This window comes from Sciurus carolinensis, chromosome 1 (genome assembly GCF_902686445.1).
Source record: "Sciurus carolinensis chromosome 1, mSciCar1.2, whole genome shotgun sequence".
NCBI lineage: Eukaryota > Metazoa > Chordata > Mammalia > Rodentia > Sciuridae > Sciurus > Sciurus carolinensis.
The window spans coordinates 175,105,843-175,132,582 of NC_062213.1; the positions used below are offsets into that span (position 1 = coordinate 175,105,843).

The following is a 26,740-nucleotide window of genomic DNA, read 5'->3' on the forward strand; positions in this document are numbered from 1 at the left end:
GAACATGTGGGAATTCTTAAAGAGATGCCAAAATCAGATCATCAGATATCAGTAACATTATCTCACCAAAGATCTGTGAAAACACCCCAGGTTTTCTGTCATTGTTTGATTGATAAATGGATAAGGTGAAGATATCTGTTGTGTGAAAATTGGTTCTTCTTGGATTCATTTAATCCTTAGTGTAGCAGTAATGGCTACCTGGTAAGAAGTGGGGATAACTATTAGAACTAAATGAAGACTTAAGATTACATTTATATGTTTTGTTGAATGGTCTTGTGAATTCTTTACATCCACAAAAAGTGGTATATAGTATAAGTAGATATTAATCACACAGACCTGAGGGGTTTTTTCCCCCTACCTTTGGTACTGGGGAGTGAATCCAGGGGTGCTTAACCACTGAGCAACATCCCCAGCCCATTTTTTAATTTATTTAGGGACAGGGTCCCACTGAGTTACTCAGGGCCTCAATAAGTTGCTGAGGCTGGCTTTGAACTTGGTGATCCTCCTGCCTCAGCCTCCTAACTGCTGGGATTGCAGGCATGCACCACTATGTCTGGCCAGACGTGAATTTGTCTTCATTCCATTGCATCCTGAGTAAAGTCACTTAAAGTCTTTTAGTCCATGGTTCCTCTTTGTGTGTGTGTGTGTGTGTGTGTGTGTGTGTGTGTTACTGAGGATTGCATCCAGGGCCTCATGCATGCTAAATAAGCACTCTGAAACAGAGCTACACCCCAGTACTCCCCCTACCCCCACACCCTTTTCTTAAATTTTACTTTGAGGCAGTCTCAATAAATTGTCCAGGCTGGCCTCAAACTTGTGATCCTCCCTCCTCTCTCAGCCTCCCAAGCAGGCGGGATTACAAGTGTGTGCTACCACACCGGGCAAGTTTCTTCATTTTAAAAGTGAGATTGTTATAAGAATTAATTGAAAGAATGCATGTTAGACACATTGAAAAGTCTCAATAACGTTAGCAGTTATTATTACACCTAGAAACAGACCACAGCCAATTGAAACTTTTATCTAAATGAATGAGTTTTGCATTTTTCCTTCTTTTTTTCTTTCACACTTTAGAAGTCATTGTGGTTACAACCAGGGATGTCCAAAAGGTTTTATGTACAGAATTCAAGATGAAAATGAAGCCAGATATTGTGTGCATTGCTGATGAAGCTGACATGGGAACTGCAGATTCTCTGCGCTACATATACCCAAAACTTAAGGTGAAAATTATTTCTTTTAATGTTTATTGAAATTAAATAATAAATGGTTTTCCCAGTGTATTACAGTTTATAAAAATTTTTTTAAAATACGGTTTTACATCACATACTTTGCTGCCCATGTACTCTTCAACTACTCTTTGTTATGATTTAGACATTTAGTTGTCAGTCTGTGGTTTTCAGTAGTAATACATCTTTTTGAAAAAGAAAAAAAAGACAGAACCTGGGCATGATGGCACATACCTTTAGTTGTAGTTATTCAGGAGACTGAGGCAGGGGGATCACAAGTTTGAGGCCAACCTGGGCAACTTAGTGAGACCTTGTCTCAAAATAAAATTTAAAAAGGACTGGAGGTGCCAGGCACAGTGGCATATGCCCATAATCCCAGCACTTGGGAGGCTGAGGCAGGAGGATCACAAGTTCAAACCCAGCCTCAGCAACATAGTGAGACCCTGTCTCTAAATGAGCTCAGTGGTTAAGTACCTTTGGATTCAATCCTGGTACCAAAAAAAAAGGACTGGAGGTGTAGTTCAGTGGTAAAGCATTTGCTACCATTTAATCCCCAGTACTTCAGGGTAGGCATTGAGGAGACCTCTCATGATATTTGAAGTTTTGCTCTCTTTTTATTAAGAAACTAACAGGAGCATATACATAGGAGAACAGTGTCCCCAGTGGTTTATAGCATGTAAGCTGAGACGGACCCACCATGGAATTGTTCTAAAATGGATGACCTTTAGAAAAAATTCAGATTTTGTGATATTGTTGTATTGTTTGAATTGGGGGACAAACTTTCTCTGCTATTTCTGGTGACTGCAAACAGATGTGTTAATATTTTTAACCTACCTTTGTACTAAAGAACAAAAAATTAATGCAAATATGTACATGTTCCCCATTTTGTTTGAGAGTAGCTTACACACAGCAAAATGCATAGATATTAAGTGTACAGTTCTAGATTGTAGGGTTTACTTTATTAAAAGCTATCAGTTTTCCAAAGTGGTTATATTATTTTACACTTCTGTTAATATAATATAAGAGTTCCATTTGCTTCACATCTTCAAAATTTGGTGCTGTCAGTCTTTTTAATTTTGATCATTCCTTGTGGATGTACATGTAGTGACCTCTTATTGTGGTTTTAACTTGCATTTCCCTGGTAGTAATGATGTCAACCACCTTTTCATGTGCTTGTCAACCTTTTGGATATCTTCATGAAGTTATCTGTTCAAAGCATTTGCCTATTTTTAAATTGGGCCATTTGCCATTTTATTATTGATTATAGGGGAATTCTTTTTTTTTTTTTTTTTAATATTTTTAGTTGTAGATGGACTCAGTGCCTTTATTTTATTTATTTATTTTTATATGGTACTGAGGATCAAACCCAGTTTCTCACACATGCTAGATAAGTGCTCTACCACCGATCCACAACCCCAGTCCTATTCCCATTATAGGGGAATTCTTTATATATTCTAGTTGAAAATCTTTTGTCAGATGTATTTTCTTCTGCCAGTCTATGGCTTGGTCTTATCACTTTCTTAATGGTTTCTTTTGATGACCAAAAGTTTTAAATGCTGATGAAATATAAATTACCGATTTTTTTCTTCTTCTCCCTTTTTTTTTCGGGGGGTGGGTTTGGATTGAACCCATAGGCATTTTACCACTGAGCCACATCCCCAGCCCTTTTTATTTTTTATTTTGAGATAGGGTCTCACTAAGTTGCCTAGGACCACTCTAAGTTGCTGAGGCTGGTCTCGGCTTCCCAAGTTGCTGGGATTATAAACATGTGCCACTGTGCCCAGCTATTACTGATTTTTTTTTTTCTTTAGTGACTGTTACCCTGGTTTGTTTGTTTGTTTGTTTTTTGGTATTGGAGATTGAACCTGGGGGTGCTCTACCACTGAGCCACATCCCCTAATCCCTTCCATTTTTATTTTGAGACAGAATCTCACTTGCTGAGATGGCCTCAACCTTGCAATTCTTTTGCCTCAGCCTCCTGAGTAACTAGGATTAGAGGCATATGCCACCATACCTGACAATTACTACCTTTTGTGTCCTAAGAAATCCTTGTCTATCTAAAGTTTGTGAAGATATTCTTTTACTCTACTTCTAAAAATGCTTTAAGTTTGGCTTTTACATTTAGATATATGACCTGTCTTGATTTAATTTTTAAGTGATCCTGAGGGTAGGGATAAAGATTTATCTTTTCTCCATTTGGATATTCAGTTGCATCAGTGCCATTTGTTAAAAAGACTTTGCTTTTCCCCATTGAATTACATTGGTGTCTTAGTCAAAAATCAGTTAACCATTTACGTGTAGTCTGTTTCTGTCCTCTGTTTTGTTCCATTGGTTATGGTCTATCTTTACTTCAGTACCATTGTCTTATTTTAACTTTACCGTATGTCATACAAGCAGGTAGTGTAAATCTACCAATTATTTTCTTAATATTGTTTTGGCTATCCTGGTTCCTTTGGATTTCCAAGTAAATTTTAGAATTGGCTTGTCAGTTTCTATAAAGAAGCCTTCCTGAGGATTGGGTTGTGACTTGGTGTGAAGTGATTATCTGGCACATGTGGGGCACTGGGTTCGATCCTCATCACCACATAAAAATAAATAAAATAACAGTGTTGTGTCCATCTACAGCTAAAAAAATTAAAAGAAAAAAAGAAGCAGCTTTCTTGGATTTTGATTGGAAGTGCATTGAACCTGTAGAATAATTTGGAGAGATTTGACATTGTGAATCTTCCAGTCCTTCAACATGGTGTGTGTATATTTAAGTTTCTTTTAATTTTTTCAGATATTTTATAATGTGTAGAGGATTTGAACACATTTTGGTAAATTTTTGTTTATTTATTGCATTACTGGGGATCGAACTCAGGAATGTTCTACCACTGAGCTGCATCCCTAGCCATTTTTCTTTTTTATTTTGAGACAGGGTCTCACTAAGGTGCTGAGTCTGGTCTCAAATTTGAGATCATCCTGCCTCAGCCTCCCAGGTTACTGGGATTAGAGGTGTGCACCATTGAGCCCAATTCAAAAATGTATTTAGGTAAATACTTTGCTTTTGTGTGTGTGTGTGTGTGTGTGTGTGTGTGTGTGTGTGTGTGTTGCTGGGGATTGGACCCCGGGGCCCTGTTCTTTTGAGGCAAGCATTCTACCAACTGAGCCATATCCCCAACCCTAGGTAAATACTTTTAGTGATATTGTAACTGGTATTTTTAAAATTCCATCTTTCAATCGTTTATTGCGTATATATAGAATGTAATTGATGTTTCCTGTAATTTGACCATGTACCCTGTGACTTTGTTATAATATAGAGTCTCTTAGGATTTTCTTTATACATCATCATTTGTCTGCAAATAAAATGAGTTTTAATCTTTTTGCTTTTTTTTTTCCCCTATTGTCCTGGCCAGGACCTCCAGTACATATATTTCCACTCACTTTTTTAACCTCTTTTTGCATTTATATGTTTCCATCCAAGTGGGCTTTGGTGTTTCTGATTAAAGAGAAGATTTCCAATACTGTTAAGAGTTAAGAGTTCTAGAGTGCTGCTGCTTATTTGTTTAGGGAGGAATAGGGAGCTTCCTTAGGATAATAAGAGAATTTTATTCTTCCACAAGAACTAATGCCAGCTTTATTAAAGAAATTAGGATTTTTTTTTCAATTTTTAAAAAATTGTGGTAAATATATATAACAAAATTTACTATTTTAATTATTTTAAAGTGTACAGTTCAGTGGCATTGAACACATTCATAATATTATGCAACCATTATCACCATCCATCTCTATACCTTCAGTCTTACAAAACTGAAACTGTGTTCATCAAACAGTTGAACTTAACTGTCCCTCACCCCTGGCAACTACCATTCTACTTGATGATTTTTTGATTTCTCACTTTTCTACCTTATGCAAGTGGAGTTATACAGTATTTGTCTTTTTATGACTTGTTCATTTTACTTAGCATAATATCCTCAAGGTTCATTCATGTTGTAGAACATTACAGAATTTTCTTCCTTTTTAAGACTGTAATATTCCATTGTATACCGTGTACGCCACATTTTGCTTATCCATTCATCCATCAGCGGACACTTGGGATGCTTCCTTGTTTTGACTGTTGTGAAGAATTCCTACTCTGAACATGGGTATTCAAATATTTCTTTGAGACTCTGCTTTCAGAAAGGTCTTTTAGGTATGTACCCAGAAATGGAATTGCTAGGTTATATAGGTATTTATATATATTTTTTTTTTTTAGGAACTGATGTACTATTTTCCACAACAGATGTACAATCTTACACTCCTACCAATAATGCACAGGAGTTACAGTTTCTCTACATCCTTGCCAATGCTTGTTATTTGTCCTTTTTTTTTTTTTTTTTAAATGTTGCCATCCTAATGGGTACAAAGTTGTATCTTGTTTTGATTTGCAAAGAGTTAGAATTTTTAGTGATCTTCCTGGGGTCTATTTTAGCTACTGTCTGAAAGTTATGGATGGAGATATAAACTCTCTTTGCTCTCTAATCCCTAAATCCAAGAAATATTATTTTTCCTCTAGTCTAGAATTAGAGATCCTGGGAGTTCCATGCAAATGAGTTCCTCTAGCTCTTCCCCCCGCCCAAATATTTCTTCTTTTATTTTTTCAGAATAAGCGAACCTCAGGCATTTTATTTTTTAGCTTTTCTTTTTTTCTTTATTATTTCTTGATTTTTTTATTTTTACAGACTGCATTTTTTTTTGTTAACAGATTGCATTTTGATTCATTGTACATCATTTCACTCCTCTAGCTCTTAACTGGGAAGTAATAAGCAGCCACTATTAATAGAATTACCAAAGAGACATTTTATTCTCAAAGTTGTTGCCTCTTCTTACAACTTATTTATTTATTTTTAAATTTTTTGGTACTGAGCACTGAATCCAGGGGTGCTTTACTACTGAGCTACATCCCCAGCCCAGCCAGCCCAGTCCTTTTTTTTTTTGAGCTGGTCTCACTAAGTTTATTAAGTTGCTGAGGCTGACCGTGAACTTATGATCCTCCTGCCTCAGCCTCCTGAGTCATGATTACAGGTGTGTGCTGCTGCACCCAACTCTCTTCTCACACCTTTGATCATTTACTCCTTCCCCTTTCCTTTGCACCTAATATCAGAATTCTCACTAAGTTCTTGTGCCCAGTCTCATTTATTTTCCTCACTTTCTTCTTTACTTCCACATCATTTATACAGCATCCTTACATACAATCCTAACTCTGGGCTTTCTTCCAGTCTGTGACTTTGGTCAGCAAGTCTTGCTATCTTTACTTGGTTTTCCCTATTATAGGGCTGGCTTCACATCAACTTACCTTCCAACCTGGAATAGAAGGCAACAAAGTTGACCTGTAGAGATTCCCAAATACCTGTTAAGAACAGAGTAAAACCCAGGCTAAGCCCAAACTCAGAACTATCTGGTTGGGATCAATGTAAACTTTTAGGAAGAGAGTAGAAAGGCACATAAACAGGTGAAGAAAGTGAGACAGCCTGCAAAGGTAGTTTGCCAGTTTGCTAAAGGACATCTGATATACCTCTCTAAAGGAGAAAGTTACACCCACAGGGTGTGCCATGGTTTAAAAGAAATGGCCCTTGGAACCCATTGATTTATCTTTCCCTTTGCCCACAAAAGAGTGTCCTAAACGTTTAGAGACTCTTTTGGTCTGTTTTCAGTAAGATTTTAGGTAATATAAGTTTGGGGTTTATTAGCTTTTATCTTTATCCATCTTCCTTCCTTCAAATTGAGTTCCCCAAATATTAATGTGAAGTAATCCTGTTTATCTTTTTGCTTGTCTTAGAGAAAGACCAGGATAATATATTCACTTTTTTTTTTTTTTTTTTTACTTTTTTAGGTTTTTCTTTCTTTCTTTCTTTCTTTTTTTCTTTTTTGGTGATACCGAGGATTGCACCCAGGGCGCTCTAGTACTGAGCTACATTTGCAGTTCTTTTTTTTTTTTTTTTTTTAATTCATTTTTATTGTAAACAAATGGGATACATCTTGTTTCTCGGTTTGTACATGAAGTAGAGGCATACCATTTGTGTAATCATACATTTACATAGGGTAATGGTAATTGATTCATTCTGTTATTTTTTTTCCTTTCCCCCCATCCCTCCCACCCTGCAGCTCTTTTTTACTTTTTATTTGAGATAAGGTCTCACTAAATTGCCAAGGCTAACCTCAAACTTGCAGTCTGCCTTCCTTAGCCTCCCGTCACTGGACTTATAGACAGGCATGCATCATTGCACCCAGCTAAAATACATTTTAATTTATAATCACTTTTTACCTTGCATTTGCTAAATGTAGTGCAGTCCTACTCATATGTAGAAACCCCCCTCATATTTGCTTATAGAATATTGAAGTTGGATACCACATTTGCTAACATTTTTTTCAACTAAAGGACACATTTCATTTGGGATTATCCTTCTGAAACTATTTTCTACTTCATTTGCTGTATCTTACCACAATTTTACTGATTTACTGGTTCTCACTTTTTATTTCAGCTGTCCAAACTTTTCCCTGACTTATCAAGAGAGATTATTGGTTCATTCATTCTCCCAGGCCCTGGGTGAGTGAGCTCCATTCTTAGAACTGGAATTGATAACAAATATTCTTGGATTTCATATTTTCTCCATTATTGTATTTCATATATGAACTCATTAATTTAGCAAATATGTATTCACAGTATAATAATAATAATAATAATAATAATAATAATAATAAACACCAGTTGTGAACCAGACATGCTTATTGTTTTAACTTTTTATTATGGAAAATTTTAAATATAAACAGAACATTGCCCATGTATTTATCATCCAGCCTCATAAATTAACATCCTATAGCAAATCTTATTCCATCCAACTTGCTTTTTTTTTTTTTTTTTTGTGGTGCCAAGGATTGAACTCAGGGCCTCATGCACACCAGGTAAGCGCACTTCCCCCAAGCTCCAACCCAGCCCCCATCCCATGTTCTTTTGAAGCAAATTCCAGACATCATATTATTTTATCTTATCTGTAAATATTTCGGAATATATTGCTAACACGAGGGCTTTTTAAAAATTATCACATCAAAAAAAGATTAAAAAACAAATAAATAATAATTCTTTGGTATCAAATACCCATCAGTGTTTGAGTTTCCAGTTGCTTTATAAACATAAACATGTTATTTAATGTTTATTTAACTCAAGAAGTAAAAAAGACTATGCATTACAATTGGTTGAAATGTCTCCTAAGCCTCTTAACTCATGGGTTTTCCTTCTTCCTCTCTCTTTTTTTCCTTTTTTAATGTATTTGTTAAAAAAACTGGTCTTTTGTCTTGTGTGGTTTTCAGGTCTGCATTCAGTTGATTGCAACACTGTGATATTATTTAATAAGTGTTTATCTCTGTATATTTTCTGTAAATTGGTAGTTGGACCTGGAGGCTTGTTTAAACTCAGGTTTGAGTTTTTTTGGCAAGACTGCTTCGTAGGTGGTGGTGTGGTTTTCCATCTGGAGGCATGTAATTGAGGCTGGTTGCCTTTCATTTTGTGATGTGAGCAGCTGTTGGTGAATCATTGTTGGTAATCGTTGCCAACAGTCCCTGTTTGTTTTCTCTCAAGTCATTTGACCGTCTGAAATTGCATCTCTCTTCTTTTTGTTATTTTGCCTCAAACCCTTTTTATGTTTCTTTGTTTCTTTTTTTAATTTTAGGATTTTATTCCTTTTAACATTCCATTTCCCTGAAGGCATTGTGAATTGTGTTTTATTTGCACACATATTCTTCCTAGTTTTATTTATTTCTGAAGTGATTTGTTAAAATTTCTAATTCACCTCACTTCTAACTTTTCTAATTCATATTTATACTATGGTTCACTTTTTCATTTTTTTTACTTTAGTTTATTTTGAAGTATTAGTCTCTAGATTTCATCTGTTTTATGGGCTTGTTTTTCTCTTGTCATTGTCTATAGGAATATTATTCTAAACTTTATTATTACTTTTAATAATAACTTTGTATGGAATTTGCCTATCATCTTATTTCTAATTTTTGTCTGAAAATGGTTTTTCAAAGGGAAAGGTGAGATCTTCCTCAGAAACTGGAATTGATTTTTTGTTTGTATCAAAATAGTTATACAGTTTTATTTTGTATTTTATTTATTAATAGTCTGTTAGTCCTGTACTCTATACTGAATAATTCATTCATTCTCTCCATTGATCTGTGATGTCCTGGATACATCTAGTATATATTTGTATGTTTTGAGACTGCATTGTGTTTCACTGAGCTATTTGTCTTTCTCTATACTAATACCATAGTCATTTACTCTAATATTATAATAATTCTTAATACTGGTAGAGTCCTTCACTTACCTCATTGTTCTTCTTAAGTATCTTATCTATACTTTGTTCTTTTATAGAACTTATAAGTTCTACACAGAACTTTTGGAATTTTCACTGGAGTTACATTAAATCTATATATAAATTGAGGTCACCTTCAATACCGAGTCTTCCTAAAGTCATATATGTAGTGTATATCTCCATTTATTTCAGTCTTATTTAATATCTTCTAATGTTTTAGAATTTACTTCTTAAAATCTTGGGCTGAGGTGTAGCTCAGTGGTAGAACACTGGACTAACATGCGTAAAGCCTGGGGTTGATTCCTGGTTCCACCAAGTTAGAGAGAGAAATCGCAGATTAGGGCTAAGGATGTAGTTCAGTGGTAGACTACATGCTTACAATGCACAAGGCCATGGATTCAGTCCCCAACACTACAAACAAGACAAAACAAAACAAAACAAGGCAAAACAGTTTGTGTTTTTTTAATATGTATATGTATTGTATGTGTGTGTGTTTTACTATATATATAAAACTTTAAAATCAAAAAGCCTACAAGACTTAAGTGAAGAACAAGGGTATCCTTCACTATCCATCCTCACTCCTGCTTTCTGGTCCTCAGAGGCAACTATTTTCGGATTTTTTTTTTTTCCTTCTGATAATTCCCTCAGTATTTTTAAGTATTACGTACTATTTTTTTTTTTTTTTAATTTTTGATTCTAGATACTATCTGCTGAATTTCTACTCTGGAGGATAAGGATTTAGCTCACTTATCACCCACCTCATGTACACAGGCAATATCCCTCTTTCCTATTCTCACCAATAATGGTTACATTATAATTTTTTATTAAATCAGTGATGATGACTTATATATAATCAAACCAGTCTACTAATATCGTATATCCTTTCTTTAAAATAACTTTATTGAGAGACAACTTGCGTACAATAAAGTATGCCCATTTTACTTCATTTTATTTTATTTATTTTTGCAGTACTTGGGATTGAACCCAGGGATTTGGACATTCCTGGCAAGCATTCTACCACTGAGCTACATCCCCGGGCTGAGAATGCACATTTTAAATGTACAATTCAGAAAGTTGTTTTATTTTGTTTTTACTCAGGCTTTTTGAGGCATAACATTCCATACAGCAAAATTTACCCTTTTTAAAAAATATACTGGGGCTGGGGCTATAGCTCAGTGGCAGAGCACTTGTCTAGCATGTGTGAGGCACTGGGTTCGATACTTAGCACCGCATCTAACTAAATGAATAAAATAAAGGCATTGTATCCATTTACAACTAAAAATATTTTTAAAATATATATATACTTTTTTTTTTACTTTAAAATTGCTGTCTTCTGCTTTATTGACAGGTAAATTGTTAAAAATGTTCTTATGATTCCATAATTACAAAGACTCAGACTCACATTAAAAAAGTAAAAAGCAGAACCCCAGCAAGTGCCTGTCCATCATGAAGTCTGGGAGGGTGGGTAGGGCAGGCAGATGCTGAATGTACTTAATAATATTGTAGTGATACAACTACCACCTGAGTAGAGATATAGAACAGTTTTGTCATCCCTTACAAGTTTCAACTTCCTTTTTAATAAAATAGTTTGTTTCTTAGAGTTATTAATTACCTCTTTTTTTTTTTTTTTTTTTGTGCTGGGAACTGAACCCATAAAACTTAACCACTGAGTCACATCCCCAGCCCTTTTAAATATTTTATTCAGAGACAGGGTCTCACTAAGTTGCTTAGGGCATTGCTGAGTTGCTGAGGCTAGCTTTGAACTTAAAATCCTCCTGTCTCAGTCTCCCCAGCCGCTGGGATTACAGGTGCATGCCATCGCACCCAGCTGCCTCACTTTTAAATTGCTTAGATTTCTGTGTTTCTCACTGATTCATCCCATCTAAAAAGAACATTAATCTGATATATATTTAAAACATCAAGTATTCCATCATTGTTTTTTTCTTCCCACTTGAGACAACCCTCTTGTGAGCTTTCCATTCTCTGCTAGTTGCTTTGGAGGCCTGCTGCAATGCTGTCATCCTGGGATTTTGCTTTACTAGCATTTTGGGAATTCTTTCTTCTGTGTCAGATGCTGGGGGCTGGGGAGATAGCTCAGCTGGTAGAGTGCTTGCCTTGCAAGCACAAGGCCCTGAGTTCGATCCCCAGTACCACAAAAAAAAATAAAAAATAAAAAAAAAATAAATAAAACTGTGTCAGGTGCTCTTATCCCCAGATTTCAGTTTTTCACCTTTCTTGATCCTCCCTTATTTCTGAGAAACCCAACTCTATTGACTCCCCATCCTCTCCATCCAGTACTGGGGATTGAACCCAGGGGCTCTCTACTACAGAGCCACATCCCCAGCCCTTTTTATTTTTTATTTTGAGACAGGGTCTCACTAAGTTTTCCAGTCTGGTTTAGAACTTGTGATCCTCCTCTGTCAATCTTCTAAGTAGCTGGGATTATAGACATGTGCCATTGTGTCCAGCTGTTACTGACTTCTTAAAGAAAATGCATAAAAGATAAATGTTTTGAGAATTTCCATGTTTGCAATGTTTGATTTCATCCTTACTCTTCATTGTTAACTTTTATAGAATTCTAGGTTAGATATTGTCTCAGAATTCTTTTATACTGAATCCAAAGAGAAACAAACTTCCTTGATGGCTGGCTGTACTAGTAGGTAGATTGTTCAACCCAGGTCTAAGGCCTGGTTTGTTCACTTCACACTGCCTTCCTCACACCAGCTTCTAACCTCATCTTTGACCCACTGTATACCTTAAAAACCCCAGTTAAGACAACTAACTTTCAGTACAGTTTTAGCTTCCTTCTTTAATTCCAGACTTAGTATTTTCCCTTTCTTTCTTGTAAATTCAGAATGTATTTGGAGTAATTTTTTGCTGTGTTTTATCCAAAATTATTAGGTGTTTGTAACAGAAGTTTTGTATTATCATAATCCACCAGTTTTCCAACATCAGACCCTCCATGCTGACTTCTTTAAGTGCATGATTTCATTTAACTCCCCAACAACACTGAGGTAGATAGAATCTTTATCCCTGTTTTACAAATAGGAAAAGTAGGACTCAACTCAATTAGTTTGCTTCAAGTTCAGGTTGAAAGAAAATGCTATAGATGCCAAAGTCTCAGTAAATGCATTGAATAACCAAAAGATTGGAAGGATAATGTTAGCTAGATACAGCCAGATGGCACATGTTTTAGTGGAACTTTTTTACTTGAGAGTGCAATTGTGGTGTTGGTTAGAAACATGGTATTTAGAAGAGTACTAAGTGCCCTCTAGAGGAGCATCAGGAAACACAACTTGGATCTGCTTATTGAATGAGGAACCCTTTATGAACGTGACTTTTCAAATTGAGCCTTGCAAAATAGGAATTTGTGATGCTGGAGATGTGAGGAGGGATAAACATTCCTGGTGGGTACAGGATAGAATAACTCTTGAAAAAGCATGAAATTTTTGAAAGAACCCGTACTTTTTTTTTTTTTTGCAATGCTGGGGATCAAACCCAGGGCCTCATGCTTCACAGGCAAGCACTCTGCCAACTGAGCTATCTCCCCAGTCTAGAACCTGTACTTTAACAGTTGAAGAATTCTACAAAGCTGAAATATCAGAGGATTATTACTATTATTATTTCTTAAGCAAAAAGGAAGAGCTTTGTTAGAAAGTAAAAAGTGAAGATAAGCATTCTCAGAGAATGCAGGCTCTCTAGAACAAGACTCACAGAGGATTTATTGTTTTTAGAAGTTAAACTATTTAGGAGAGAAGGAATGGCAGAATGATAATGGGGTATTGAGAAACAACAGAGCTTTCATTGCAGTAAGACCTGATGGTTCACAAAAGATTTCTGTCTGTAGTTTGTTGAGCACTTTTGATGATACTTAAATTGCTAAAGATTTATAAATGAGTACATGAGAATTTATTACTTTAGAACTTTAATTTCTGTTCTTAGAGACTGCCCTAAACTAGGGAGTTCATTTAACTGATTGTGATCATGAAGATATAACTTTTATTTTCCTTGGGGTTACCTGAGACATTTGATCTGAAGATCATGAGGGAGAGCTTTCATATTTACTATGTATACTACTTTTCTAATCCACTTTGAAAGGTAAATGGTATTATTCTGCTTTACTGTTGAGAAACATGATAATCAGAGAGCTTAAATAACCTGCCCCAAAATCCCACACCTAATTAATTGCTGATCCAGAGCTAAATGTCATGCATTTGTACATCTTAGAATCTTGAAGAATTTTGTGTGTAGATTAGATAATTACATATATATGTATATAACTCTTTTTTCAGTATACAATTCAGTGGTTCTGCTATATAGAGAGTTTGTTTGTTTGATTTTTGGTTCTTGGGATTGAACCCAGGTCCTTGTGCTTGCCAAGGACCTACTCTACCTCCAGGCCCTGTTTAGAACTCTTCTTTTGGTTCTAGGAATTGAGCCCAGGGCCTTGTGCATTCTAGATCAGTTCTTCTACCACTGAGCTACATCCACGTCCCAGAACTCTTAATTAAATATTTTTCGTAAAACTTCTTTTTTAAAACTAGCAAATCTTCCAGTTGAACTCAAGCAATGTCCTTGTCTTGTAAAAAGTGCAGCTATTGCATCTTGGTATCTTTCTCTAAGTGGAGTGAATTCTGGTCTTGAAGTAAGACTTTCTATTCTATGTCTAGGGCAATGTGAACAAGAAACCTGGCTGACTCCTTTGACATTGAGCCTGATCCACATTAGAGCTGTTCCTTTTACTTTTTTATTTTCTTTCTTATCTTTCTCTCTCACTCTCTCTTTCTTTCTTCCTTCCTTCCTTCCTTCCTTCCTTCCTTCAGTCCTCGGTATCAAACCCAGGGCCTTGAGCAAGCCCTCCATCACTAAACCACACCCTCAGCTGTTCCACTGTCTAAGGTAATTGTCTATTGGTGCTGTTTTTATGCTTTAGAAAGAGAATGTGATTATTTCTTAAATATATGTTTAGAGAGCGGGTTAATGAGGTTGATTTAAGAGACTTAAGCAGACTAAATCTATAATAGAGTCCTGCAGCCTATGTGTAAAGCACTTATAGTTCAGGTTTCATTGCTTCTCTTAATTTAGAAACGGTAGAGTTGGGGCTGCAGTTGTAACTCAGTGGTAGAGCACTTGCCTAGGGTATGTGAGGCACTGGGTTTAATCCTCAGCACCATATAAAAACATAAATCAATAAAGGTATTGTGTCTGCTACAACTAAAAAATTTTTTTTTCTAATTAAAAAAAGAAAGAAAGAAAGAAATGACAGAGTTGAGATCTGGGATGTAGCTTAGTGGTATTGTGCTTACCTAGCCTGTGTGGTAAGGCTGTAGATTTGATCCCCAGCCCTGAAAAAGAAAAAAGAAAGAAGAAATGACAGAGTTGATAATCTCTGTTTAATCAAGGTAGGAAGCTTTCTTTGGCCTCAGGTTTGCCTCAGTTTCACAACCCAGAAAATAGGGATAATGATGCATGCCAAAACACTGGTTGTTTGAGGTTTAGTTGAAGTCCTTTGATGTAGAAGAAGGACTATTGTTATATGTCTTATGAAACAGCTAACATGCTACAACAAAGAACAAACTATGCTGTTGAAACCCCCAGCCTGGAGACAGCTTATTAGAAAGATTGAGCATATATTCTATTTTTAGATGTTCAAAAAGCTAAATGCAAGTTATTTTCACTTGAACGTTTGATGTCTTTATCAAATTACAAATCTCTGTCATTCTTCCTGGAATCTTTCATTTCGCCTGAGGTTTTGTTTTTGTCAGATTTCTATCTGCTTAGAAAGAGTCAGTATGGTTTGGTCAAGGGAGGATCTGAGAACTTGGTCCTAACTTGCTTAAAGACTTTATTAAGTGGCACCTTTCCTTCATATGATTTCTTTGGTGGGCTGTGGTTTCCAGGAGAGCCTCAGTATATCCCTGATGATGCATTTTTTGAGACTGCTGGTGGCATAGTGAAAAGTCCAGGAATAATGGCAGAAACAAGTTGGCTGTAGGGTTTTTTGAGCCTTCTTTTTCCCTCCCTTGAGGAAATCTCAGTGGAACTTTTTTCATGAGTACACTAACCTAGTATGTATATACACAAGATTGAAGTGATTTCCTCTTATCTTTTCATAGATTGCTACTTGTTGGAACTCTGGTCTTGGGTTGGAGTACTTCTGTAGCCCTGTATGTCATTGTAGTTTGGTAGCCAGAAAATATAGCAAGCTGTGTTCAAGCTGTGTTCCTTTGAGTCTTTTTTTTTTTTTTTTTTTTTTTTTTTTTTTTTCATTCCTTGAAGAGATGTAGGGTAGTGTGGAAAGGAGCTAGCTAGGAATTGTGATAGAAAGCATAGGCTGTCATCACAAACTTTCCATCTTTGGGTATCACACAGCCCATATGGCTTAGATTTTTCAAAACTTGTTAGGGCCATCTATTCTACTCTGGATCATGAAGTAACACTTCATCCTGACTACTAGAATGGTGCAGTATAATTTATGAAAAGTTGGTATTCTGTCACCTTGATCAGAGAGTTCATTTGAAATTACCTGTAGCCCCTCAGACTCTTAAGACTCATCTTCCCCAGCAAGCCTAAGATTGAATTGGGTATGATTTTTCTGTACTTGTGCAGGAGATTGCAGTTGTCATATCATCATCTTCCTGTATGAGACTGTGGGACAGAACTATATCTGAGACTGGCACCGAGAGAATTCTCTATGTATTTGTTAATTGAATGGATCACAGATGGATGCAAGTTCTTTGTAAACATTTGGAACAAGCTCCTTACTCATTTAATATAGAAGAAATGTTTATGTGAGCCTGAGGATGAGTTTCAGTGATTGTAAATCAGAGGAATTGATTATGGTATAGGCTGCTTAGTGTTCACTTTAGTTGCATTTGTAAGTTCCCAGAAAGCCCCAGGTTTACTGATATGGCTGATCCTCTCCCCCCCAGTGTGTTCTTCTAGAAGGATTATTTTAGTTTTGTGATGAGGTAGGCTGGCATGGTGAAAAGAACACAGTCTTTCACAAAGACAGGAGACCACTATTCTAACTCTTATTCTGTCATTCACTAGTTGTGTGATCCTAGTTGAGGTTATAAGTTCCTTCTGATCTTGTTTTTAATTCATCTATAAAATATTAATATTTTTAATTTATTCAGTAAATATGTATTGAATACCTAATATATGCCACACTCCATTCTAGATTCTATAAATATTCTGGTTGACCAGATAAAGCAAGATGCCTGCACTCATAGAACTGTAAGGATATAGAGAGATAATGAACAAGGAACTATTTCAGGTGACAAGTGCTAAGAAGAAAAATAAAGCAGGGTAAGAGGACAAAGAATGGTTGAAAACAGTGAGCCCTTTTAGGTAGGAAGTAACATTTGAGAAGAAACTAAGGATGCAGGGTAGTGAGCCAAAGATCTTTTTCTGTGGAGAGAATAGCAAGCGCAAAGGTCCTCAGGTGGAAATGACAATGGCATATTTGAGAAGCAGCAAGAAGACCAGTGTAACTAGAGTATAGTACTTAGTAGTAGAATGATAATATACAAGGCCGAGACTTAGGTGAGAATCAGATCATAAAGGATCTTATAGACCATAGAAGGATTTAGAGTTCAGCTTTTATTGTTTTGGGAGACCTTTGTTGGATATGAGTGACATCATCTGATTTGTGTTTTAAAAAAAATCACTCTACTGCTATGTGGAAAATAAGGATATAGTAGAACAGGTTAATTAAGAGATGATTTTAATAATTCAGTTGAAAGATAATGCTAACACTGGAACAATAGTAGTAGAAGTAGTTAGAATTCAAAATGTAGTTTGAAGATAGACCAAACAGGACTTCTTATAGATTTGATTTATAAAAGGAAGAAAAAAATCAAACAATGCCTTCTAGCTTTTTTATTTGAACTGAAGGAATGTGATTATCATTTACTGCAGTGTGGGAGACTATTGGAAGAGCAAATTGGGAACCCAGATAATTTGGGAACATTAAATTTGTAGAATTGATCATTAGATTTCCTAGTTGAAATGTCAAGTAGGCAGTTGAATTTACAATTCTGAATCTCAAAAGTGGGGAGTGAAGGAGGGGGAAGTATGTTGGAATTTTTTTTTTTTTAAATAAAGAACATATCCATCATTGTAGAAGATTTTATTGATTCTTTTTTCGGGGGAGGAGGCTATAGATGGACACAATACCTTTATTTATTTATTTTTATGTGGTGCTGAGGATTGAACCCAGTGCCTCACATGTGCTAGGTGAACGCTCCACCACTGAGCCACAGACATGTTGAACTTTTAAGGAAGGATGAGAATATATGAAATCTCAGAGGATGTCAGAATGAATTGACTAGGAAATATGTTGCTGGACAATGCTAAGGTTCCCCTTAATTGGATTATCAATTTAAAAAGAGACTTATCCAGAACTACGATGAATTTTTCCAACCACATTCAACTTCTTGGGTTCAGCTGTTAAGTAGGGAGGGTTGGAATTTAATTAACAGTGCGGCTTTACCTGGTATGTATATGGGGTGAGAGTAGCAGAGAGGGCAGTGATATATATGAGGGAGTGATTATAGTGATGGACCACCACACACTGTGTAGATGAAGCCCCAAGGGAAATAAAGATGTGAAAAATCAGTGTAATGAAGAGACTAAGGATCCCATTAGAATCAGAATTGCTGGAGCCCCCCTCATAATTTTATCTGTGAAGGTAGTCACATTTTTTGCTTTTAGCTAATTATTTTTATTCTGATCTCTGTGTCTCTAAATAACATGCTTAAATTCTTCTTGAATTTTCTGTTTTAGATACCACCTACTGATTCCCTACTATGAACAATGAGAATTTTACTTCTCCTAATATAGTTATATTATAATTTTGAAAGATTAATATTCAGTATTTATTTGACTATGTAAACTGAGTCATGGGTCAACTAAAGTCCCCCCCGCCCCCCGCCCCACACAGTTTTTTCCCTGCCAGGTAATAATTGTCTTATCTTTTTGTTTCCTTTATCTTCTATGAATTTATTAATTCATCCCAACCGTTTCACTAGTTGACCAGTCACCTCTTTAGATATTTAGCCTTATCAGTTATTTTATCAATTTCATCTTCCCAAGGAAGTTTCCAGAACCTCTGACTTACTTCAGTCTCTACTGGTTGCCAAGTGCAGAGCTGTCATCCTTTCATTTCCCTGTATCATCATCATGAGGACTCATTATTCCTTTTTCTTGAATTTAATGCTGTTTTCCCTAGAATCCATATCCCCCTTTTTCTTGGTTTACTCCCCTATATTTGTGAAAAATTTATTAGAGCTCCCTGGAAATGTTTATTAAAGCTAAATTTTTTGAGACCTTGTATGCCTGAAAAATCTCCTTATTCTACCTTTATACTTGATTGATAGTTTGACTAGGAATAAAATTCTCAAAACAGATCCCTAAGAATTTTGAAGGCATTGTTCCACTGTTTTTGGCAACTAATTTTGTTGGGAAGTCCTAAGCTTTTGTGATTATTAATCTTTTTTCCTCTGTGGTACTGGGAATCGAATCTAGGTGCATTCTACCACTGAGATACATTTCCAGTCCTTTTTATTATTATTATTATTATTAGTTTTTTTTTTTGAGACAGGTTCTCACTAAGTTGTAGAGTCTGGCCTCAAACTGGCAATCCTCCTGTTTTAGCCTTCTGAATATCTGTGATAAAGGCATGCACCACCATGCCTTGCTAATCTTTTATGACTGATTCTTTCTAGAAATTTGTAGCATCTTCTGTTTGTTCCAAGTGTTCTGAAATTTCATAATGAAAAAAGAATCTCGTTTTTCCATATAATTACGACACCCAGCAAACCCTTTCAGTTGGATATTCATGTCCTTCAGTTTCAAGAAATTTTTTTTTTTGAGAAATTTTAAAAAACAAATTTTGTTGATGATTCTTGCTGGTTTCTCTGTTTTGTTGTTGTTGTTGTTGTTGTTTTTCTTTATCTTTTTGCTCAAGAAAATAGGTCCTGCTGGGCATGGTGGTGCTCACCTGTAAACCCAGCAACTCAGGAGGGTGAGGCAGGAGGATTGCAGGTTTAAGGCTAGCTCAGCAACTTAGCTAGACCCTGTCTCAAAATAAAAAATAAAAGTAAATGGGGGATGTAACTCAGTGGTAGTGCATCTCTGAATTCAATCCCCAGTACTAAAATAAATAAAGAATAAAGAATATAGGTTATGGATGGAGTGTGTTGACTGTGAGCTACTCTGTAAGGTGATATGGTTACACTCTTTTGTGGGGACAATCTCTGGTATTTATGTCTTTGGTGGTTTTTGTGTTTGTTTTGTTTGTTTTTCTCTTCAATTCCTTGGATTCCATAGAAAAAAACTTTTAAATTCCCCTACCTGAAAGGTAAACTCCTGGTTGCTGGCATTCTTGGAAATGAATAGGTTGAAGAGTGTGCAGAAACCTGTATGTATACTTTAATAAATCCCCCTTTTTCACTGACATTCCCTCTCCCTGCCCCTAAGTATGATGATTATTCTCCAATCCAGATATCCTCTACTTTAGTCTCTTTAGCCAGTATGGGACCTATGTAGCAGTTGAACTGCCTAGAGTGGAAAAGCCCTCTTTATTTTAACTTCCTATTCCCTACCTTTCCACCTTCATCAGTTTCTGAGCCTTCTAGGATCTACTGTAACTTGAGTTGGTTTTTAGTTTTCCTACTACTGACTTAGGAGTCATTTTTTAAATGTCTGTTCTTCTCTGTTCCAACTTTTTTCCTTTTGCTATATTGGAGATTGAATCCCAGGGCCCTCTATCTCTGAGCTGTGCACCAGCCCCTTTTTATTTTTTATTTTGAGACAGGGTCTCGCTAAGTTGCTCAGACTGACCTTGAACATGTGATCCTCTTACCTCAGCTGCCCAAGCTGTTTGAGATTACATCTCACCCAGAGATTCTTCCTGTTTTTGTTGGCTTATGCCCATTTAAAAATCCTTTTGTTGTTATTTCAGTAATATTTTGGGAGTAAATAGTTATGTCTATTCATATTGTCTTTACTTGACACTGTTAAAATCTCTCATGAAGAAGAGGGTGTGATAGGGAGCTCAGAAGCTGATTGCAATCAGGAGGAATAGGTGTTATTGCCTGTTATCATGCATTTCAGATGAGCTGAGGTTGTGAAGAAGAGAGAAATTATCTGAAATGATAATTAGAAGCAAAGAGGATCTCTGCTCTATCTTTGGACCATTTGGTTGGGGGAATGAAGGGTCGAGTAAATATCCAAAACAGTTGTTTGATACTGTTAAAATCAAGAGCGATAGACTCTTGGGATCATAGAATTAGAAAATATCTAAAAAGACATCAAATGGAATCATTTATACCCTGCACAAGACTCTGTTCTTGAATATTTTCCATGGAGGGACTAGGGATGTAGCCTAGTGGTAAAACACTCCTAGCATATACAAGGTCCCAAGTACTGTCCCCAGCTCTAAAATAAAGAAGAAAAAACCTTGAGTCTCTCCCATGGAGATTATACTAGGTTATATTTGAAAACCTCTATTAGGTTGGTAGGATTTCTTATGAGGTTCCAAGCATTAGAAAGTTTTTTCTAATGCTGAACTGATCAGTTTGCCTCTTAAATTCTACTTTTTGATCATATACAATCCTTGAGCAATCAAAATACAGTATTTTCCTGTTCCTGAGGCAGCCTTTCAGTTATTAGACCCCCAGGTTCTTCTCTTCCTCTAAGTAGCCCTGGTTCCAATGATTCGCAAACACTTTAGCACCCTTGTAACCTCTCGTATCCCTCTTATCAGTCTCTTTCAAAATGTGTTGTTTCAAAGTGTGATTTGAACCCTGCAAGTCCCAGTGATATTGTTATATTCTATGATCTGGAGACCATCATTACAAGAGATTTATTAATTTCAATAAAAGTGTACCATTTATATAGTACTTCACAGTTACTCTGAAATACAAATATCTTCTAATTTTTCATCAGATATAATTTGTTTTTAAACAAAAGATGCCTGACCAAATTTAATGGCATGAGTACATTTAAAGAGGGCCTCAATTCAGTTAGCACTACAATTCTTAGCTGTACTGTTTTTGTTTGTTTGTTTTTGCTATTGGAGATTGAACCCAGGGGCACTCTACCACTGAGTTATTTCCTCAGCCTTTTTTATTTTTTATTATTTTAAGACAGAATCTCACTAAGTTGCCGAGGGTTGAAAGTCTCGCTAAGTTGCTGAGGCTGACCTTGAACTTGCAGTTCTCCTGCCTCATCCTCCCTGCTGGCTGGAATTTATAAGTGTAAGCCACCATGCCCTTGCTAGCTGTGCTTTTTTATTTTTATTTTTATTTTAGTTTGGTTTGGAGGCAAGATGATGAGAGAAGCAGATCACATAGTGTTTCCGAGCCATTGTTTTTTGTGTATGTGTGTAAGAAAATGGATTATTGATAACAGGTTGTGTTTGAATTAAACAAAAATATGTGTAAGAGCTCTATAAGTAGTAAAATGCTGCCCAGTTTTAAGTTAATTTTGCGGGGGAGTCGGGATTGGGATTGAACCCATGGGCACTTTACCACTGAGCTACATCCCCAGCTCTTTATTATTATTTTATTTTGAGACAGAGTCTCACTAAGTTTTCTGAGGCTGGACTTGAACTTTTGATCCTCCTGCCTCAGCTTCTCCAATTGCTGGGTTTACAGGCCTGCACCTCTGTACTTTGCCCTGCAAGTTTAGTTGTTTTTGCCTTCACCTTAAAAACAGTAAAGCCTTAGGGAACCAGAGGAGCTCATAAAGGAGATAGAATATAGCCATTGGTTCCAAACAGAAATCTCTATATATTAGAACTCTAAAAGTATGATAACTCAGGCTGTTGCTGAAAAAGTTTTCAAAGTCACAGCCTTTAATGAATGAACTTGAGTAGTAGCTTTCTTTTTAACCAGGATAGTTAACTGCTTATGGATTCTTGTGCCAAACTTCTCTGATTATCTCAAAATCACTATATATGTCATGCATAGATTATTAATTTTTAAAGAATACAAGCTTAAATGGGGCATGGTGGGGCACACACCTGAAATCCCAGCTATTTGGGAGACTGAGGTAGGAGGATCACAATGAGACCAACCTGGGCAACTAAGCAAGATCCTGTCTCCAAAATAAACTTTAAAAAGGGCTGGGGGTATAGCTCAGTGATAAAGTACTATTGAATTCAGTCCCTACTGTTGCAAAAAAAGAAAAGAAAAGAAAAATTTCATACTTGATTAAATTGCTAAGCATCAAAATAAGATGTTTAAGTCTTTCATGATGATGCATGGAATTTGATAAGAAACTCAGAACCTAAAAGTCACCTTCATTAATGCCCTTTAACCCAGAGTATAACTCTCGATAAAGAACTGAGAATAGATTGATTCTTGTAATAATATTATCATATACCATAAAGGACCTCAGAAATGATGTAGCCCTCTCCTCTTGTTGGCAAGGAAACTGAGGCCTGAAGGATTTACTTACTGAAGGTCCCATTTGAAATTAATAAGAAACAAATTTTAGAAGTTGCTCTTTTGGGATGATAAAACTCTGATTTTATTTTATCTTAACTTATTTAACCAGTTAGCTGTCTTTTTCTCATTGTGGTAAAGTCCCCATAATCACAGCCCCCAACCATCCTCTGCTGATCTTCCAACCTTCATGGTGTCTGAGTAAACTGGACAATATTTCTATGTCATGCTCCAGGATAAAATTCAAATCAGGCAAAAAATATGTAAAGTAATTTTAAGAGCATGTTCTATGGTCTTGTAATGTTTTCTTATTCTTTTTTTTTTTTTCCACTAAGAGAGTAATGGTATTTTTGTCCTGTGAGACATTTGTCACTGACCAAAGAAAAAATATGAAATTTAAAAATATAAATTGTTTAGCCAGGGACTGGGGCTATAGCTCAGTTGGTAGAGTGCTTGCCTTTCAAGCATTAGGCCCTGGGTTCAATCCCCAGCACCACCAAAAAAAAAAAAAGAACACTAAATTGTTTAGCCAGGCTTGGTGGCATGCTCAAAATCGTAGCTACTTACATGAACTTACATGTGACCATGTAAGTTCAATACCAGCAGAGCAATATAGTGAGACCCTGTTTAAAAAAATAAAAAATTGGTTTAATAAATTATTTTAGTGAAGGTCTGATTTCAAAGAACAAAAACAAAAAAACCTTGTTTTTTCTCTATTCCAAGATGTTTGAAATCATGCATTTGGATAAGAATTATATTGTATATATCTAAATCCCAAAGAGAAGTGACTAATGTTTTTAGTGTTAGAGAAACCATTTTAACTAACATATTCTCAGTTACTTTTTTAGCTTTACACCTGGAAGATGAATAGAATTCTACTACAGAGGAATAGAATTTGTACTTAAACTGAAGTGGAAAACTTCCTTTCGAAGATGAAGGAACTATAAATATTGAGCTTCCATTTTAAAATTGTAAATCTAGCACGTCACTGTCCACACCTTCAAAGCCGACTTTAATCCCAGATGGTAGTAGTTCTATGACTGAGCTAAGAAACACAGGGAGAATATTCAGCTCACACCTAAGGATTATCATTGCTTCCCTACACACTGAGTTGGTCCTTTCTCCCTGCACCTAGGGCCTCAACCTCAATGAAAACAAAGTGGTACTTGGTCCTTTGCTGTGCAGTTTGAGGACCACAGACTGGGAATCTTTTCTAAGATTTTCAACCAAATCTAAATTAACCGTTGAAGTTTATTAAAGCACACAAACTACTTTTGAGGATTGGACTGGGTTGGACTACATAGGAAAATGTAAATTGTGACCATTTGCAGTCACGCTAAGTAGCTGAATTCATTAGTTCCATATGGGCAGGGCCGAATGGAGGGTGGTAATTTGGATCAGAGCCCTTGGTTTTTGGAACTGCTGGGTGGGTAAAAGCATGGTAGTTTACCATGCCCTGATGTTTTTTCTTTTCTTTTTTTTTTTCCAGCGGAATAAGTGTTTTTCTCTTTCCTTGCTGTAGGAAATTGTTTGCTAGATTGTGTTATTTATAACAATCTGTCATGGAACAGCTGCCAGGAAAAGAAAAGAGGCTATTCCCAGTAGCTCTCCTCACTGCCCCCCACTACCACCCCCCACACACAGATACATCCGGTTTTCTGATTTAGCATTTATTTTCCCTGTAGTTTTACTCAGTGGTTTTTGGCTTGATGGAAAATGTTCTTGTAATGAGAGATTTCTGGGCTTTGCCATGGCTTGATAATTGGGTTTTCTGAGCTTAATTTGTTTGCTTTAGTCAACACTAACTGGCAACAGTTTGTTTTGAATTCCTGGATGTCTTGATTTCTCCCTAAATAGCTAAGTGTTGCCTTCCCTTGAAGACCTTGCGTGTTTCTGTACTATAAACAGTGCACATTTGTTATCTTTCAGAGCTGTGCCTTTTGCCCTTGACAATGCCCTGGCTTCTCTAGAGAAGCAGTTTTAGGATAAGGCATAATGAGGACTGTAGGAATAGTGAGTAGGAAGATCTTCAGAGGTTTCAGTTGATTTCTACAGAAGAGACCGGCTATCAGTATTAGAAAAGAACTGTTCCCTTGAAACACAAGGCAGCTGAGGGTTGGCATGTTCAGGGAACATTGATATTGATTGCATTTCAGATACACAATTACTTCACAATCCAGACATTCCATTTTTATTCATGGCTGTGGTCACACATGATCAAAAATACTTTTCTGGATCTTATCACTTTTTTCAATTTCTCTCTCTGGGCTCCAGTTAGTAGAAGGCCATTTGCATTTTGAGAATGGGATTTGTATTTTTAGAATAAAAATCTAAGCAATGGTCAATTTTTTTCTACTCTAACTTCTATAAAAATGTAGAGATAAAAGGTATTATGAAGGTGTAAGGTGATTTTGTTTTCCTTTTAGAATTTTGTTTGTTCCAGGGTTTCCAGCTTTGGAAACAAGTACATTGATGAGACAGCAAAGACCTTGCTTTGGAAGTGGTGGAGTTGCATATAGGATGGGAATTTCATTGACTCTTATATAGTATATTCTCTGGGACAGAGGCAGGAGAGGAGCTGATAGAACAACACCTCTGTCTGAGTCCCAGGGTCTGCTCTTTCAGGCTGATGCCTTTCTTTTCATTCTGAGAACAGATGGTAACCAGACATTGAGGGAAGGGGTCTGATCCTTGTGATCCTTGGGGATTTTTTATTCAGTTGAGCAAAAAGTCATTTAAAAGCAAAGAAATAAATGAGCCTACATGTCTGTTCACAATTATAAGGACTTGTTCAGCATTCATGTTTCTGACAGATTTAAACATTTTTGCAGATATTGAATAATAACAGCATTTATTTTCCAAGACAAAATTGTCACCACTTGAGAGGCACTGCATTAGAGCCATTTTCTTCACTCTGAGGTACAATTAATTCAGTTAATTATGGAACAGTCAACTTGTAACAATTGGTCATTATAGAAACTTAGGAAAATAGGAGATTTTTCCTTAGGAAACTGTCATTTTCTTTATGATGAAATGGGACATTTTCTGTATCATTGTAGTAATAATTTTATGTATGTGTTTCATAATGGCCAATGTGCCCTGCTTTTCTAAGCATTATTGTCAGTGGGATTCTGCAGACTTTCTTCTTTACTTTGCATGTGTATGATCTGATTTGTTTATGCTTGGTGTTCCTGAATGATGAGTTATAGACTTAAGAATTTTTTTTCCTGAAAAGATGATATTTATAGGGATTCTATATTCAGAAACATGCAGTAAGGCAAGGCATTCTGATGGTTGAGTCTCACTTTCTAAATAGACTATGCGCTTAGGTCCAAGGGAGCAACTCAGTGGTGCTATGCCCTGAGTTCATCTGCAACAAAGGTTGTGTTTGTGTTGTGAGGGAGTATGTGTTAAATTAATTCATTTACCCACCCAAAGCAGGAATCTTGATTTTAAGTTAAAATTTTAGGAAAATTAGAATCACAAAAAATTCCATGGGGCCTGGGGTTGTGATTCAGTGGTAAAGTGCTTGCCTAACATGCGTGAGGCACTGGGTTTGATCCCCAGCACCACGTAAAGAAACTAAATAAACAAAATAAAGGCATTGTGCCCATCTATAACCAAAAATATTTTTTAAAAAAATTCTGCATATTAAATAGTCTCTTTATTCCTATGAGTGGAATAATTTAGTGTTTTTCAGACTTTTAAAAAGTTACAGAACCAATTTTCAAAG

The 26,740-nt window shown here is 36.1% G+C and overlaps 1 protein-coding gene across 3 annotated transcripts in view; it reads left to right on the forward strand.

Moving 5' to 3' along the window:
• The window catches only part of Eif2b3 (eukaryotic translation initiation factor 2B subunit gamma), a 128,630-nt gene that overhangs the window by 5,547 nt on the left and 96,343 nt on the right, over positions 1 to 26,740 (forward strand). For all 3 annotated transcript variants that reach the window (XM_047566686.1, XM_047566704.1, XM_047566695.1), the window contains exon 3: positions 1,072 to 1,217. In XM_047566686.1, coding sequence (XP_047422642.1) covers positions 1,072 to 1,217 — 146 coding nt within the window. The remainder of the gene's footprint in view (positions 1 to 1,071; positions 1,218 to 26,740) is intronic.